Consider the following 17656-nt stretch of genomic DNA (forward strand, 5'->3'; position numbering starts at 1 on the left):
AGAATCTTTTTATAAAGGCAAGATGCGAGGCCTTAAAGGAAGTAGTGGGTATTACCTAGGCAGGGAGCTGACGCGGACCAAGTGAATCAGAATGGTACATTATGGAGATCTCAATGTTTATCTAAAAACATCTGATCAAATTCAACATTCTTGGCCAGGTGCAGTAGCTTACGTCTGTAATCCCACCACTTTGGGAGACTGAGGTGGGTGGATAACTTGAGGTCAGGAGTTTGAGATCAGCCTGGTCAACATGGCAAAACCTCAGCTCTACTAAAAATACAAAATTAGCCCAGCGCGGCAGCGCACGGCTGTAATCCCAGCTACTTGGGAGGCTGAGGCAGGAGAATCACTTGAACCTGGGAGGTGGAGTATTGCAGTTAGCCAAGATGACGCCACTGCATTACAGGTTGGGTGACACAGTGAGACTCTGTCTCAAAAAACAGAAACAAATTCAACATTCTTGATTTTAAAACATTCCTTATTAACGGAAAGGTCTTCATTAAGAATGTTCATTAACATCAGGAAAAAGAAATCTCTCAAACCTTCAACCAATAAATCTGATAGTTAATGGCAGAACACTAGAAACACTTGTGTTAAAGAACAAGGCAAAGATGCTATAATCATTACCAAGACTTAAAACTGCTCTAAAAGCGATTTATCTAAAAAATAGATTAAAAAAATTAGAAAAGGGTCATTAAAATAATGAGAGAAATGGCTAGAAAGAGAAACAGACTATGTAGGACATTCAAGGCAAGAAAAAGCAATTTAATGAAAGCAGTAATTTTAAAGGACCTATTTATCAGAAGTATCAGAAGTATACAGGCAGATTATATGAAACAGCAAACTAAACAAAGGAAGACCACTGTATAGTAAGTCAAGCCCTAAAAAACAATGAAGATCCCTTAAAATCAGGTCATATTCATAACAGGCATCCCCAGAATTATCTGATTAAATGTAGCTTCCAATTGTTGATGGAGCAGTTTTTACTTTGCACTGAGCAGCAGGATATTCAATTATCTACAATACTGCTAATAACGGATTTATATTTTTAGAATTAGGATAGGTCAAGTCATAGTATATGGTTGTCATTCCATTGCCACCTGATGAATCATTTACTTATCCCGGGCCCCTTTCCTCACTCTTCGAAAACAAGAGAGATGAGGTCTTGTTCTGTTGCCTAAGCTGGAGTGCTATGGCACAATCATGGCTCACTGCATCCTTAAGTTCCTGGGCTCAATGGATCCTCCTGCTCCAGCCTCCTGAGTAGCTGCAACTACAGGCATATGCCGCCATAATCAGTCCTTCTTTTTTCTTCTTCTTTTTTTTTTTGAGACGGAGTCTCGCTCTGTCGCCCGGGCTGGAGTGCAGTGGCCGGATCTCAGCTCACTGCAAGCTCCAGCTCCTGGGTTTATGCCATTCTCCTGCCTCAGCCTCCCGAGTAGCTGGGACTGCAGGCGCCCGCCACCTCACCTGGCTAGTTGTTTTTTTTTTTTTATTTTTTAGTAGAGACGGGGTTTCACCGTGTTAGCCAGGATGGTCTCGATCTCCTGACCTCGTGATCCGCCTGTCTCGGCCTCCCAAAGTGCTGGGATTACAGGCTTACGCCACCGCGCCCGGTCCTTTTCTCTTCTTTAAGTAGAGATACGGTCTCAATATGTTGCCTAGACTGGTCCTTTTTTTCCCTTTTAAATACCTAATTTCGGCCGGGCGCAGCGGCTCACGCCTGTAATCCCAGCACTTTGGGAGGCTGAGGCGGGCGGATCACAAGGTTAGGAGTTCAAGACCAGCCTGGCCAACATAGTGAAACCCCGTCTCTACTAAAAATACAAAATAATTAGCCAGGCATGGTGGCAGATGCCTGTAGTCCCAGCTACTTGTGAGGCTGAAGCAGGAGAATCGCTTGATCCCAGAGTCGGAGGTTGCAGTGAGCCGAGATCACGCCACTGCACTCCAGCTTGGGGGACAGAGAGAGACCCAATCTCAAAACAAACAAACAAAAACCAAACGAAAAAACCCACCTAACTGCATCCCATCCTTCAGCTGACCTCCAACTCCACAAAGAAAATAGAAGCTACTCAGCATATAACTTTCTCAATGTAGTTACTTGTGTTTGTGGCACTGCTTTCCTCTTCTATTTTTTTTTTCCCACATCAGTCGGGTAATGTGACGACATTATAACAAGGTTGGAGGGTGGCACATCTTATACATGTGTGTGAACACATCATCATCACACTTAGCAACTACAGAAGAATCTGCCTTCCTCTTCTATGATGTGTTTTATTTTTTATTGAGACACGGTCTCGCTGTCACCCAGGCTGGAGGGCTCCGGTGCAATCTCAGCTTACTGTAACCTCTGCCTCCAGAGTAGCTGGGATTACCAGGCATGTGCCAACACACCCAACTAATTTTTATATTTTTAGTGGAGACGGGTTTTTGTCATGTTGGTCAGGCTGATCTTGAACTCCTGACTTCAGGTGATCCACCTGCTTCGGCCTCCCAAGGTGCTGGGATTACAGAAGTGAGCCACCGTGCCTGGCCTACCATGTGCCTTCTCTTTCTAATACAATTCTCTAGAATACCCTCCATCTTTCAATGAAATGCAATGTGATGTGGTATGTAAAAGGGCTTTGTATGAATTTTCCAGAAAGTCAACAATTTTGACCTTGATCATATCTTGATCTTTATAGATGCCTACATTTCACTCTTATAAAAAAGTTAACATATATATATATATATATATATATTTTAAATGATGAGCAATTTCATTCTGGAAATCAAAAATTTCCAAAGAATAGAAAGATCTAACACAGGCTGGGCATGGTGGCTCACACTTGTCATCCCAGCACTTTGACAGGCTAAGGTGGGAGGACTGTTTGAACCCCAGAGTTATGAGCTATGATTATGTCATTGCGCCACTCCAGCCTGAACCCTGTCTCTTTAAAAAAAAGAAAGAAAAAAAGATGGGGTTTCGCCATGTTGGCCAGGCTGGTCTTGAACCCCTGATCTCAGGTGTTCCACCTGCCTCAGCCTCCCAAAGTGCTAGGATTACATGCGTGAGCCACCGCACCTGGCCAAAATGTATTATTAATATAAAGCTACAATAATCAAGAGTGTTCTTCTGGCTCCTGAAAGCACAGCAAGTCCCAAAACCAATGCAAGGTTTTGTAAGAAGGTGTTTTCAGATCAATAAGGAAAGGACTATTCAATAAATGTTTGGACATGTGGATAATGACTCAGAGAAAAAGCACTTGGATCCCTTCCTTGTATAATCAACAAACATAAATTCCAGATGGCTTAGACATTACTATAAAAAGAAATGAAAACAAAAATGCCTTAAGAAAGTAAAAGTGAATACTTATGTAGTCATGAATTGCAAAGGTCTTCCCAAACATGAATCTAAAGGTAGTATCAAGGAAAAGACAATTTCACTCTGTAACACTTCTTTGCAACATGACCATGAGTGACGTAGTACACTAGTCCTCTTATGAATTGACAAGAAAAATGTAAACACGACAACAGAAAACAAAACAAAACAAAAATGTAGCAACACCCCAAACAGGCAATTCACAGAGTAAGAGAATGGCATTATACACACAGAAAAAGTTTTGAAGTCACAATAATTTTAAAGAAAAAAAAATTGTATCAATTGTAGGATTACTTTTATATACCCACATAAAACTAGATTTTTTCAATTAACTTACTTTTTTTTTTTTGACACAGAGTCTTGCTCTGTCATCCAGGCTGGAGTGCAGTGGCACAAGACCTCCCCGGATCCTCCCACTGAAGTCTCCCAAGTAGGTCCCAAGACGGTGCCCAACATCCCCGTATTTTCTTTTTTTGAGATGGAGTCTCGCTCTGTCGCCCAGGCTGGAGGGCAGTGGTGCAATCTCAGCTCACTGCAACCTCCACCTCCCAGCTTCAAGTGATTCTCCTGTGTCAGCCTCCCGAGTAGCTGGGATTACAGGTGCACACCACCACGTCTGGCTAATGTTTGTATTTTTAGTAGGGACGGGGTTTTGCCATGCTGGTCTTGAAAATCCTTACCTCAGGTGATCCACCTGCCTCAGCCTCCCAAAGTGCTGGGATTACAGGCTTGAGCCACCGCCCCTGGCTACCAGACTATTTTATAAACAAATTTTTTGTAAAGATAAAATCTTGCACCTACATTGCCCAGGCCCATCTCAAACTCCTGCCTCAAGCAATCCTCCCTCCTTGGCCTCCCAAAGTACTGGAATTCCAGGCCTGAGTCACAGTGTCTGGCCTGTTTTAAGGCCTTTCTTCACACAGAAGTTTTCTATTTTGATACAGTCAAACTTACCACTCTTCCTTTTGTTTCTACATTTTATACCTTGAGGAAGTTCATTTCTACCCAAAGTCTATCCTTTCTCTACCACTTTGTACTGTTATTCTGTATGTGTTCGACATTAAGGCTTTTAACAAGACCACCTTTCTCCCAGGCTACATTTCATAAATGGGCATGTCTTTGAACGTGGTTCCCCTAACCTATTTGCCTATTCCACATTAATAATATTTGTGTATCTGATAGATTCAGTTCCTTTCCCATCTATCATTTAAAATATTTTATTTTTCTCTTCCAAATGATTTTTAAGATCAAGCTGGTCAAGCTAATGAGAAATTTAGTTTGAATTTTGATTGGGATTGCATTTTATTATTTTAAGAGTTGTGATATCTGTCCAATACTGACTTGTTCATCCAGAAACAAGGAAAAAAAACTTTTCTACTACATTATCCAATAACAAGAACAGTTTATTATTTATTTATTTAGAGACAGAATCTTACTGTTGCCCAGGCTGGAGTGCAGTGGCACGATATCCGCTCACTGTAACCTCCCTGCCTCCTAGGTTCAAGCGATCCTCCTGCCTCAGCCACCCAAGTAGGTGGGACTACAAAGCGCACACCACCATGCCTGGCTGATTTTTGTATTTTCAGTAGAGAAAGGGTTTCGTCATACTGGACAGGTTGGTTTTGAACTCCTTATCTTAGGTGATTCACCTGCCTCAGCCTTCCAAAGTGCTGGGATTAAAGGTGTGAGCCACTGTGCCTGGCCAAGAACAGTTTATTTTTGTATGCCATCTTGTTTCAGGTCACCATACTAAACCCATTATTATTAATATTTTTTGAGACAGTCTTGTTTTGTTGCCCACGCTGGAGTGCAGTGGCATGCTCTCGCCTCACTGCAACCTCTGCCTCCCAGTTTTAAGCAATTCTCCTGCCTCAGCCTCGGCATCCCAAAGTGCTTGGATTACAGGTGTGAGCCACCCCGCCTGGCCCTGAACCCATTAATTCTAACTGTTGCTTCCCTTAGGTTGTCCCTGTAGATGCTGTCATCTATAAATGTTTGGTTGCTTCATTTCCAATATTTCTAATTCTTTTTATTGCCTTACTACATGAGCTGGAATCTCAAATACTTAAAACAGATGCAGAGATACAGGAACTCTTAGTTTCTTGCTGACTTTAATGGGAATGCACCTGCTATTTATACTTTAATGTTATTGTAAATTTCTGGTAGGTAGCCATAATCAAGTTAAGAAAATATCCTGTTATTTTCTACAGGGTTTTTTTTTTTTTTTTTTTTTTTTTTAACAATCAGGAATGGGTACTAAAAATATATCATTTTCTACATCTTTTTGGATTAATCATATGGTGTTTCACTTTTTTTTTTTTTTTTTTTTTTTTTTTTTGAGATAGAGTCTCACTCTGTTGCCCAGCATAGAGTGCAATGGCACAATCATGCCCCCTGGGCTCATGGTCTCCCACCTCAGCCTCCCAAGTAGCTGGGGCTACAGGTGTGCGCCACCACGCCCGGCTAATTTTTTGTGTTTTTAGTAGGGATGGGGTTTCACCATGTTGGCCAGGCTGATCTTTTTTTTTTTTTTTTTTTTTTTTTTCCCAGACGGAGTCTCGCTCTGTCTCCCAGGCTGGACAGTGCAGTGGCTTGATCTCAGCTCACTGCAAGTTCCGCCTCCCGGGTTTATGCCATTCCCCTGCCTCAGCCTCCCGAGTAGCTGGGACTACAGGCGCTCGCCACTTCGCCCGGCTAGTTTTTGTTTTTGTATTTTTTAGTAGAGACGGGGTTTCACCGTGTTAGCCAGGATGGTCTTGATCTCCTGACCTCGTGATCCACCCGTCTCGGCCTCCCAAAGTGCTGGGATTACAGGCTTGAGCCACCGCGCCCGGCCAAGGCTGATCTTGAACTCTTGACCTCAAGTGATCCACCTGCCTCGGCTTCCCAAAGTGCTGGGATTACAGACGTGAGCCACCATGCCCAGCCATAAATTTATTCATGTTGAACCAACCTCGTGATCATGGGGAAAACTGTATTTGGTGATAGGGTCTGGCTGTGTCCCCACCCAAACCTCATCTTGAACTGTAGGTCCCATGATCCCCACGTGTGGTGGGAGGGACCCAGTGGGAGGTAAGTGACTCATGGGGGCAGTTTTTCCCATACTACTCTCATGACATTGAGCTCTCATGAGATCTGATGGCTTAATAAGGAGATTCCCCCTTCACTCGTCTCTCATTCTTCTCCTTTCTGCCACTATGTGAAGGACAACATGTTTGCTTCCCCTTCTGCCATTATTTTAAGGTTCCTGAGGCCTCCCAGCCATGTTGAACTGTGAGTCAATTAAACCTCTATCCTTTATAAATTACCCAGTCTTGGGTATGTTTTTATTAGCAGCATCAGAGTGAACAAATACACTTGGCCACGCACAATGCTTTTTATATCCTACTGGATTCCACTATTATGTTATTTTGTATGTTTATATCTGAGTTCATAGAAATAATTAGACTGTAACCTTCTTGTTCTCCTTTTTGAGACAGGGTCTTACTCTGTCACCCAGGCTGGAATACAGCGGCATGATCTCGGCTCACTGCAACCTCTGCCTCCCAGGTTCAAAATATTCTCATACCTCAGCCTTCAAAATAGTAGCTGAGATTACAGGTGTGCACCACCAAGCCCAGTTAATTTTTGTACTTTTATTTTATCTTTTTGAGACAGAGTCTCACTCTGTCTCCCAGGCTGGAGTGCAGTGGCACAATCTCGGCTCACTGCAACCTCCACCTCCCGGGTTCAAGCGATTCTTATGCTTCAGCCCCGACCCAAGTAGCTGGGACTACAGGTGTGCACCACCACACCCGGCTAATTTTTGTATTTTTAGTAGAGATGGGCTTTCTCCATGTTGGCCGGGATGGCCATGAACTCCTGACCTCAGCCTCCCAAAGTGTTGCGATTACAGGCGTGAGCCACTGTGTCCAGCCACATTTTTTTATTTTTAGTAGAGCCAGGGTTTCGCCATGTTGGCTAGGCTGGACTCAAAAGATCCACCCACCCTGGCCTCTCTGAGTGCTGGGGTTACAGGTGTGAGCCACCATGCCTGGCCTTGCCCAGTGTTTCTATGAAGGTGGTGCCCGCCTTATAGAATAAGCTCCTAAATTTACTACCTTTATGTCCCAGAAAAGACAATGGAATCTGGGAAGTAAATGGTCCTTAAGATTTGAAAAAAATTAGCATCTAGGCTTAAAAACTGCCTGGGCTTGAAGTCTTTAATGTTACAATGTCCTCTATATTTAATTATCAGTTCAAGTTTCCTACTATTTCTTGAACCAATGTTATCACATATTTTCCTAGAAAAAGCACCCAGGTCATTTAGATTTTCAAATTTATTTATTTATTTATTATTTTTTGAGAGTCTCACTCTGTTGCCCAGTCTAGAGTGCACAACCTTGGGTCACTGCAACCTCCGCCTCCCAGGTTCAAGCGATTCTCATGCCTCAGCTCCTGAGTAGTGAGGACTACAGGCGTGTGCCACCACACCCGGCTAATTTATGTATTTTTAGTAGAGATGGGGGTTCACCATGTTGGCCAGGCTGGTCTCAAACTCCTGACCTCAAGAGATCCACTGCGCCCGGCAAATTTTCAAATAGGATATCGTACTCTCATAAGTTTGAACATCATCTGAGTTCATTTTATGTTGAATTTCTCATTCCTATATAGTGCATTTATGTCTTTTCTCTTTATTAAATTGGTTTGTCTATTTTACTGGTCTTTTTAAAAAGCTAGTTTTTGGTTTTATTAATTAAGTTTACTGGATTATTTTGTTTTATTAAGGTCTGCTTTTATTATTAATTCTTCCCCTTTCCTGCTTTCTTTAGACTTATCTTGTCATTCTTATTCTTAAATTGAATACATAGTTCATTTTCTGTCATTATTTTTATAAAGATTTACTGAAGACTTTCTCTAGGCTATGGTGGCTGTATCTGATAAGTTTTTGTTGTCAGTACCCTCATTATTACTGATGTCTTCAGCTCCTAAGTTTTATTTTAATCTCAACTCTGGAGCTATTTAGAAATATATATATATTTAGTTGGGCGTGCTGGCTTATGCCTGTAATCCCAGCAATTTGGGGGGTCCAGGTGGGTGGATCACGAGATCAGGAGAGCGAGACCATCCTAACACAATGAAACCCTGTCTCTACTAAAAATACAAAACATTAGCCAGGCATGGTGCCATGTGCCTGTAGTCCAAGCTACTCGGGAGGCTGAGGCAGGAGAACCCAGGAGGCGGAGGTTGCAGTGAGCCAAGATCACGCCACTGCACTCCAGCCTGGGTGACAGAGCGAGACTCCGTCTTAAAAAAAAAGAAATATATATATTTTTGAGACAGTCTCCCTCTGTCCCCCAGGCTGGAGTGCAGTGGTGCAATCTCGGCTCACTGAATCTCTGCCTCCCGGGTTCAAGTGATTCTTGTGCCTCAGCCTCCCGACTAGCTGGGATTATGGGCATGCACTATCACGCCCAGCTAATTTTTGCATTTTTAGTAGAAGTGGAGTTTCACAATGTTGGTCAGGATGGTCTCCAACTCCTGACCTCAAGTGATCTGCCGCCTCAGCCTCCCAAAGTGCTGGGATGACAGGCATGAGCCATCGCGCTCGGCCCCAGATTTACATTTAAATCTTATCATAAGACAAATTTTCTTTGCTTGATGAACACTTCCGTTTTTGTTTTCTTTTTTTTTTTTTTTTTTGAGACGGAGTCTTGCTCTGTCGCCCAGGCTGGAGTGCAGTGGCCAGATCTCAGCTCACTGCAAGCTCCGCCTCCCGGGTTCACGCCATTCTCCTGCCTCAGCCTTCTGAGTAGCTGGGACTACAGGCGCCCGCCACCACGCCCGGCGAGTTTTTTGTATTTTTTAGTAGAGACGGGGTTTCACCGTGTTAGCCAGGATGGTCTCGATCTCCTGACCTCATGATCCGCCCGTCTCGGCCTCCCAAAGTGCTGGGATTACAGGCTTGAGCCACCACGCCCGGCCTGTTTTTGTTTTCTGACAGGATCTTGCCCTGTTGCCGGGGTGGTGTGCAATGACATGATCACGGCTCACTGCAGCCTCAACCTCCCAAGGTCAAGCAATCCTCTTGCCTCAGCCACCTGAGTAGCTGGGACTACAGGCATGTGCCACCACGACTAGCTAATTCTTGTATTTTTTGTAGAGACAGGGTTTCACCAGGTTGCCCAGGCTGATCTTGAACCTCTGTGCTCAAGCCACTCTCTCACTTTGGCCTCCCAAAATGCTGGGGATTATAGGTGTGAGTCACCACACCTGGCCTGATGAACATTTTAACTTATTTATCTAAAGCTCTCCACATATTTAGTCATCTGAAATTAGGCTCTCCTCTTTCACTTCATTTTTATTCAAATTAAAAGCTCTCTTGTGGGTCAAAATGTCATAATGTTTAAATACTTATTCTGATTATGAGGGTAGTAAGTGTGACTGCAGTGAGTTCATATACAGCATCTGGAAGATCTGAATTGACTCAGAAATAACAATGACTAAGAAACAGATATAGCTCCAAATAACACAAAGGTACACATATACAGGGTTATATATTACATACAGTATTATTTGAAGTTACAAAATATTGAAAACTACCTAAATATACCAAACACGGGAGACTGCTTGAATACATTAAGGTATAAGTAGAGAACTAGGTGCTACATATACAACTGTTTCATTTATTTATTTATTTTTTGAGATGGAGTCTCACTCTTGTTGCCCAGGCTGAAGTATAATGGTATGATCTCGGCTCATCGCAACCTCTACCTCCCAGGTTCAAGTGATTCTCCTGCCTCAACCTCCTGAGGAGCTGAGACTACAGGCACCTACCACCACGCCCAGCTAATTTTTTGTATTTTTAGTAGAGACGAGGTTTCACCATGTTAGCCAGGCTGGTCTTGAACTCCTTTCCTCAGGTGATCTATCCACCTCAGCCTCCCAGAGTGCTAGGATTACAGGCGTGAGCTACTGTGCCCAGCCTACAACTATTTTAAAAAGAAAAATGAGGAAAAGTTTTATGAACTTACATGGAAAAAGTTCCAGGAGATATTGGATTGGTAAGATAAAAAAAAAAAAGAGCAAGAGAGGCCCAGTGGCTTGAGCCTGTAACCTCAGCAACTTGGGAGGCTTGGGCCCAAGAGTGAGACCACCCTGGGCAACATAGCAAGACTTCATCTTCACAAAAAAAATGTGTAAATAAAAAATTAGCCAGATGTGGTGGCGGGAGCCTGCAGTCCTAGCTGCTCAGAAGACTGACGTGGGAGGATCACTTGAGCCCAGAAATTAAATGCTGCACCACTGTACTCCAGCTTGGGCAAAAGAGGTTGAATCTGTCTTTAACAACAACATCAAAAAAAGCCAGGTGTGGGCCGGGCACAGTGGTTCACGCCTGTAATTCCAGCACTTTGGAAGGCCAAAGCAGGTGGATCTCTTGAGGTCAGGAGTTCAAGACCAGTCTGGCCAACATGGTGAAATCCTGTCTCTACTAAAAATACAAAAAATTAGCTGGGTGTGGTGGTGCCCACCTGTAATCCCAGCTACTCAGGAGGCTGAGACACAAGAATCACTTGAACCCAGGAGGCAGAGGTGGCAGTGAGCTGAGATCACCCCACTGCACTCCAGCCTGGGCAACAGAGAAAGCCTCTGTCTCCGGGATGGGGCGGGGAAAGCCAGGGGTGTTGGCTCGCACTTATAATCCCAGCACTTTCTGAGGCCTAGGTGGGAGCATCACCTGAGTGCAGAGACAGCCTGGGCAACACAGTGAGACCGTCTCTACAAAAAAGAAAGAAAAATTAGTTGAGTGTGGCCAGGCGCAGTGGCTCATGCCTGTAATCCCAGCTATTAGGTGGGTAGAGGCAAGAGAATAGCTCGAGCCCAGGAGTTTGAGACCTGCCTGGGCAATATAGTGAGGCCCCGTTCTCCACAAAACGGGCAAAACAAAAAAGGCAAAGGAAAAATTTAGCTGAGCATGGTGGCATGGCATGTGTCTGTAGTGGGAGCTACTTGGGAGGCTGAGATGTGTCATCGCTTTAGCCCAGAAGGTCAAGGCTGCAGTGAGCCATGATCATGCCACTGTACTCCAGTCCAGACTGGAAGACAGAATGAGACTCTGTCTCTAAAACCAACCAACCAACCAACCAACCAACCAACCAACCAACCAACCAAGAACATATATAGTATGCTACCTTTTATTTAAGAAAGAGGGAGAAGGCCGGGTGCGGTGGCTCAAGCCTGTAATCCCAGCACTTAGGGAGGCCGAGACAGGCGGATCACAAGGTCAGGAGATCGAGACCATCCTGGCTAACACAGTGAAACCCCGTCTCTACTAAAAAATACAAAAAAAAACTAGCCGGGCGAGGTGGCGGGCGCCTGTAGTCCCAGCTACTTGGGAGGCTGAGGCAAGAGAATGGCGGGAACCCGGGAGGCGGAGCTTGCAGTGAGCTGAAATCCGGCCACTGCACTCCAGCCTGGGCAACAGAGCGAGACTCCGTCTCAAAAAAAAAAAAAAAAAAAGAGGGAGAAATAAGAAGACATATATCTCACATTTTTAAAAACAATAAGCTTGGTTCCCTCAAGGGATGAAAGGAGTTGGGGGTAACATGGTGGAAGGGATTCAGAAGAGATTAACACTACTGGGTATATGTTTTTCTAAAAAAAATTAAAGACAGGACAGCGGGGAGTAAGGGGGAGGATCAAAATAAGCAAGATGAACTCAACTGTATTTCAAATGAGTAATACCATCACGCAAAGAGGGAAAACAACAACAAAACTAATTCTAAGTAACCTATTAACACATTTGATGATCATGTTGTGGGCAGGACAGGCAGGAGTAGAGCTGCATACGCATCCTCAATCCTTTCCCGGATATTAGGTCTTCGTAGAAGTATGAGGGAAACAATTCTAAAACTATTTTAGAAGTAGAGGTTGAGTATCTCTTATCTGAAATGCTTGGGATCAGAAGTATTTCAGATTTCGACATTTTTTCTAAATTATGGAATATTTGCATATATCTAATGAGGTATCTCGGGGATAAGCCTCAACCAAGTCTAAACACAAAATTCATTTGTTTCATAAATGCCTTATACATACAGCCTGAAGGCAATTTTATTTATTTTTTTCTGAACACTTATCCCCAAGTTCTAATGAAGGTAATTCTATACAATATTTTAAATAACATATGCAACTTGTCACATGGGGTCAGTCAGGTATGGAACCGTCCATTTGTAGTGTCATGTTGGCACTTGAAAAGTGTCAGATTTTGAAGCATTTTGGATTTTTGGACTTGGGGTACTCATCCTATATTACAGAATTGAGCAAATGAGTCAATCTATTGACATTATTGGGAGTCAGGGTTCTCACTATGGAAGAAGAGGGATATAAATAAGTGGAATGAGAGAAGATAAAGAATTTTGTGGGGAGAGACCGGAATTGGAAGCATCACTGTAGCCTAATGATTTCTAAAGTAAGTATGTGTACATGTAGGTACTCATCAGTGGTTTTCAACTGGTGACACTGGCAATGTCTGGAGATAATTTTCTTTGTAGCATCTAGTGGGTAGAAGCCAGAGATGCTGCTAACAACCAACATTATACAAGACAGCCCCCACAACAAAGAATTATTTGGCCCAAAATGTCAATCTTGCCAAGACTGAGAAAACACTTGTATATGTCTCTACCAGGGTGTCGGTATATGTATTCATACATGCATGTATTTTCTACCTCTGTCTCTACTTAAAGGGCTCAGAAGCAGAAATCCTAGTAATAATGTCCATACCTAGTGCCCATATCTTGCTCTCTAATACGTATCATGCGCCACTAAGAACCAAAGCTTGCTGGAGAAAGAGCTGATTTCTAGAATTAAGGCAGGATAGGTACATAGTAAACCTGGAACATCTTGTTATTCTAGAAAGTAAGGAAGTAATCCCCAAAAATGATAGGAGCATACAAAAGTATCAACTAAGGGGGCTCTCATGGGCCAAACGTGGGACAATTCAAGTATGAAAACAGTGAGAACAGTGATGCATGATAAACGATGGAAAATACAAGAACTCATGAGTTCACATCAATGATGAAAAGATAGCCGGGCACGGTGGCTCACATCTGTAATCCCAGCACTTTGGGAGGCCAAGGTGGGCGCATCATCTGAGGTCAGCAGTTCAAGACCAGCCGGGCCAATATGGTGAAACCCTGTCTCTACTAAAAATACAGAAACTAGCTGGGCGTGGTGGCAGGTGCCTGTAATCTCAGCTGCTTGGGAGGCTGAGGCAGGAGAATCGAATAACCCGGGAGGCAGAGGTTGGAGTGAGCCAACATCGCATCACTACACTCCAGTCTGGGCAACAGAGTGAGACTCCATCAAAAAAAAAAAAAAGAAAAGAAAAAAGAAAAAAGGAAGGAAGGAAGGAGAAAGACAAGTAAATAAAAAGAAAAAAAGAAAAGAAAAGAAAGACAAGTAAATAAAAAGAAGAAAAATAAAGTCCCTTGCTTACAGCAAAATGATGAGTGATGCCTGTAGTGTGGAATGAGTGGTGATGAAAATCACCACTCTATAAAAACCGCTGTAGTAATGATGGTTCAGGCAAGAATCATCAATAGATGTCAAATCCAGAAGGGAAATACTGACGGAAAATATTAATGTTTGTATGGTCTTAAAGTACTTCCCACTTATTTGTGGTAAAGAAAACAACAGTAACTACACAGTAGAAAAATCAATCATTTTGGTTGAGGATGAAAATTGAGGGGCAGATGACCATATGTCTCTCTAAATGCAACTGTCTTAAGAAGAATACAAACTACTTACATAGTATTCTGGCCAAGAATGCATAACCTGAATCTAATCATGAGGAAACACTAGAAAAGTACAATACGAGCACTTTGGGAGGCCAAGGTGGATGGATCACCAGGTCAGGAGTTTGAGACCAGTCTGGCCAACATAGTGAAACCCCACCTCTCCTAAAAATACAAAAAATAAGCCGGGTGTGGTGGCAGGTGCCTGTAATTCCAGCTACTTGGGAGGCTTAGGCAGAAGAACAGTGTGAACCCAGGAAGCAGAGGCTGCAGTGAGCCGAGATCGCACCATTGCACTCCAGCCCAGGCGACTGTGCAAGCCTCTGTCTCAAAAAAAAGGACAATATGAGAAATACTCTATTTTAAACAAAGACTATTCCTCAAAAACATCAAGGTCAAAAAAAAAAAAGGACAAAGAAAAGCTGAGGAACTGCTCCAGATTACATGTGACTGAAGACACATGAGGGCTAAATGCAATGCCTGATCCTGGACGGGATGATGCACCAGAGTCACAAAGCACCATGAAGGACATTACAGAATCAACTGACAAAATTAGAACACGGAAAGTTAAATTTAATAAAACTGCTAACTATACTGTGGTTTTACAGAATATCCTTTTTCTTGGGAACTACTTACGTTTATTTGTGGGAAAAGGTATTTCTTTGATATATGCAACTTACTCTCAAATGGTTTAAGGAAAACCTATTGTGTACTGCACACGCACACCCCAAACACACAGAGTGCAGATAATAAAGCAAATGGTACAAATGTTAACAATGGGTGTATTTCAAAAAACAGTATGTTTTGTGTTAATCTTGCGACTTTATAAATTTGAAATTACTTTCAAATAAAAATTGTTGAAAAGCCACATAAATTTTTTTTTTAATTTTAAAAATGTAGAACATACTCATGCCTGTAATCCCAGCACTTTGGGAAGCCAAAGCAGGTGGATCACAATGTCAGGAGTCAGAGACCAGCCTGGCCAAGATGGTGAAACCTTGACTCTACTAAAAATACAAAAATTAGCTGGGAGCGGTGGCAGGCGCCTGTAATCCCAGCTACTTGGGAGGCTGAGGCAGCAGAATTGGTTGAACCCTGGAGGCAGAAGTTGCAGTGAGCCAAGATCGCAGCACTGCACTCCAGCCTGGGCAACAGAGTGAGACTCTGTCTCAAAAAAAAGAAAAGAAAAAGTAGAACATAAAGCCACATTTTCCCGTTTTGTTTTTTTGTTTTTAAGGCTAGTCAGGGCCGGGCGCGGTGGCTCAAGCCTGTAATCCCAGCACTTTGGGAGGCCAAGACGGGCGGATCACGAGGTCAGCAGATCAAGACCATCCTGGCTAACAACGGTGAAACCCCGACTCTACTAAAAAAGACAAAAAACTAGCCGGGCGAGGTGGCGGCCGCCTGTAGTCCCAGCTACTCGGGAGGCTGAAGCAGGAGAATGGTGGGAACCCGGGAGGCAGAGCTTGCAGTGAGCTGAGATCCGGCCACTGCACTCCAGCCTGGGCCACAGAGCGAGACTCCATCTCAAAAAAAAAAAAAAAAAAAAAAGGCTAGTCAGGTGAAGCAGGAGGAGTGGAAAATCCCCCTATGTTCTTCACCTATAAAAATGGAATGCTATAAAATACTCTAAAACAGAAGGGGTCAAACCATTGCACACCTCTCTCATTAAAGCATCAGCATTAATTATTTTATTAGCTACCTCATGAAGTTCAAATCCTGTAACGGCCATTGGAAGATAAAAGAAACACAACAAGGCAAAGGAAAGGCATCAGTGATAACAAGAACAAGACAGCTTTCACTTTTCTAAGACATAGATTCCAGACCAAAAAAAAAAAAAAGTTTAGAAGAGCTTTGAAGCACCTAACTTCCTATTGAACATAATATTTTAAAAGATAAGCTTTGGGGCCGGGCGCAGTGGCTCATGCCTGTAATCCTAGCACTTTGGGAGGCCAAGGCGGGCGGATCACAAGGTCAGGAGATCGAGACCATCCTGGCTAACACGGTGAAACCCCGTCTCTACTAAAAATATAAAAATTAGCTGGGCGAGGTGGCAGGCGCCTGCAGTCCCAGCTACTCGGGAGGCTGAGGCAGGAGAATGGCGTGAACTCAAGAGGCAGAGCCTGCAGTGAGCCGAGATGGCACCACTGCACTCCAGCCTGGGCAACAGAACGAGACTGTCTCAAAAAACAAACAAAAAAAGGTATGCTTAGGGTAAAACTTATCCCAACTGACTTGTCTGTTTTGAATTAAACTTACATACAATCAAGTCACAAGGGTGAATAATGCTATATCACAGCCGGGCAAAGAGGCTCATGCCTGTAATCCCAGCACTTTGGGAGGCCGAGGTGAGCGGATCACTTGAGGTCAGGAGTTCGAGACCAGTCCGGACAACATGGTAAAACCCATCTCTACTAAAAATACAAAAATTAGCCGGCACGGTAGCGGGTGCCTGTAATCCCAGCTACTTGGGAGGCTGAGGCAGAAGAATCGCTTGAACCCGGGAGGCGGAGGTTGAAGTGAGCTGAGATGGTGCCATTGCACTCCAGCCTGGGTGAGAAGAGCAAGAAACTCCTTCTCAGAAAAAAATGAATAAATTTAAAAAATAATGCTATATCATAAGAAGACTGTTTTAAAATCAGACCAAACTGCCTAAACCAATATTGGAACACTAGTAAAAATAGTTTTAATCTTAGAAGAGACCTCCCAAAGCTGTACTTTAATTTACTACTTTCTCTCTCATGAGGGAGATTTTTTTTAAAGCACAAAACAAAGAAACTTACAGTTCATCTCGTTGTCTCTGGGACAGCACCATCTTGGCTGTAATGTCAAGCTTATCTGATATAGTGGTAATGTCCCTCCTTTGGGAAATCAAAAAGCTTTTTGATCCGTGGACTTATAATTTAAATATGCCACCAAGTGTCTTCCACACAGGGGGAAATGATTCTTTTACAAATGAATCCAACTAGTAACCAGGAGATATTCAACAAGTAAGATTCATTCCACCTAAGGAGAAAGAAGAAAAAAAAAGATTATTTCACTTAAAATTTATTTCTAAATTATTAGTTGTAGTACTCATTTTCAAAGATAAAATTTATTGTGATGTTAGTATAAATATCAGATGATCATTTTCAACTTACAGTAAAAGTCAACTAATGTCAAAAACCATACTGTTTTATGTCTTTTAAATTAATAATTCAATAAGCCAAAACAGCATTACTTTTAAATTTAACATACATTTACCCAATCCCAATCATGTTAACCTGCCAGATACATTTGATTTCAAATATTAACATATAACTCTAAAAGACTGTAATTCTCTCTTAGAGACAAAAAGTAAAATTTCAAATTTACAAAAAAGGTATAAAAGGTAAAACAGATAAGGGTTTCATGAACTGCACAAGCCCAGCAGTGCTAACTATAACTGAAGTAACCTTCAGTGTTGAATGTGAGTCACCAACAACCTGAGAATGGCTCGTATTTATAACATACACTACTGCTTAGCAATCTTAGGCTTTTT

General features: G+C 42.8%; 1 protein-coding gene and 1 non-coding gene across 2 annotated transcripts in view; both read right to left on the reverse strand.

The window, feature by feature from the left end:
* PAFAH1B1 (platelet activating factor acetylhydrolase 1b regulatory subunit 1) overlaps positions 1-17656 on the reverse strand; it is a 110889-nt gene that overhangs the window by 37548 nt on the left and 55685 nt on the right. Inside the window, exon 2 of the mRNA XM_010388485.2 lies at positions 16920-17142. Within this exon, the coding sequence (XP_010386787.1) occupies positions 16920-16951 (32 nt within the window). The 5' untranslated portion in view covers positions 16952-17142. The remainder of the gene's footprint in view (positions 1-16919; positions 17143-17656) is intronic.
* Positions 2149-2252, reverse strand: LOC115895065. The gene has a single exon (XR_004055268.1). It is a non-coding gene; the product is annotated as a small nucleolar RNA U13 (small nucleolar RNA).

Source organism: Rhinopithecus roxellana, chromosome 19, assembly GCF_007565055.1.
Source record: "Rhinopithecus roxellana isolate Shanxi Qingling chromosome 19, ASM756505v1, whole genome shotgun sequence".
Classification (NCBI taxonomy): domain Eukaryota; kingdom Metazoa; phylum Chordata; class Mammalia; order Primates; family Cercopithecidae; genus Rhinopithecus; species Rhinopithecus roxellana.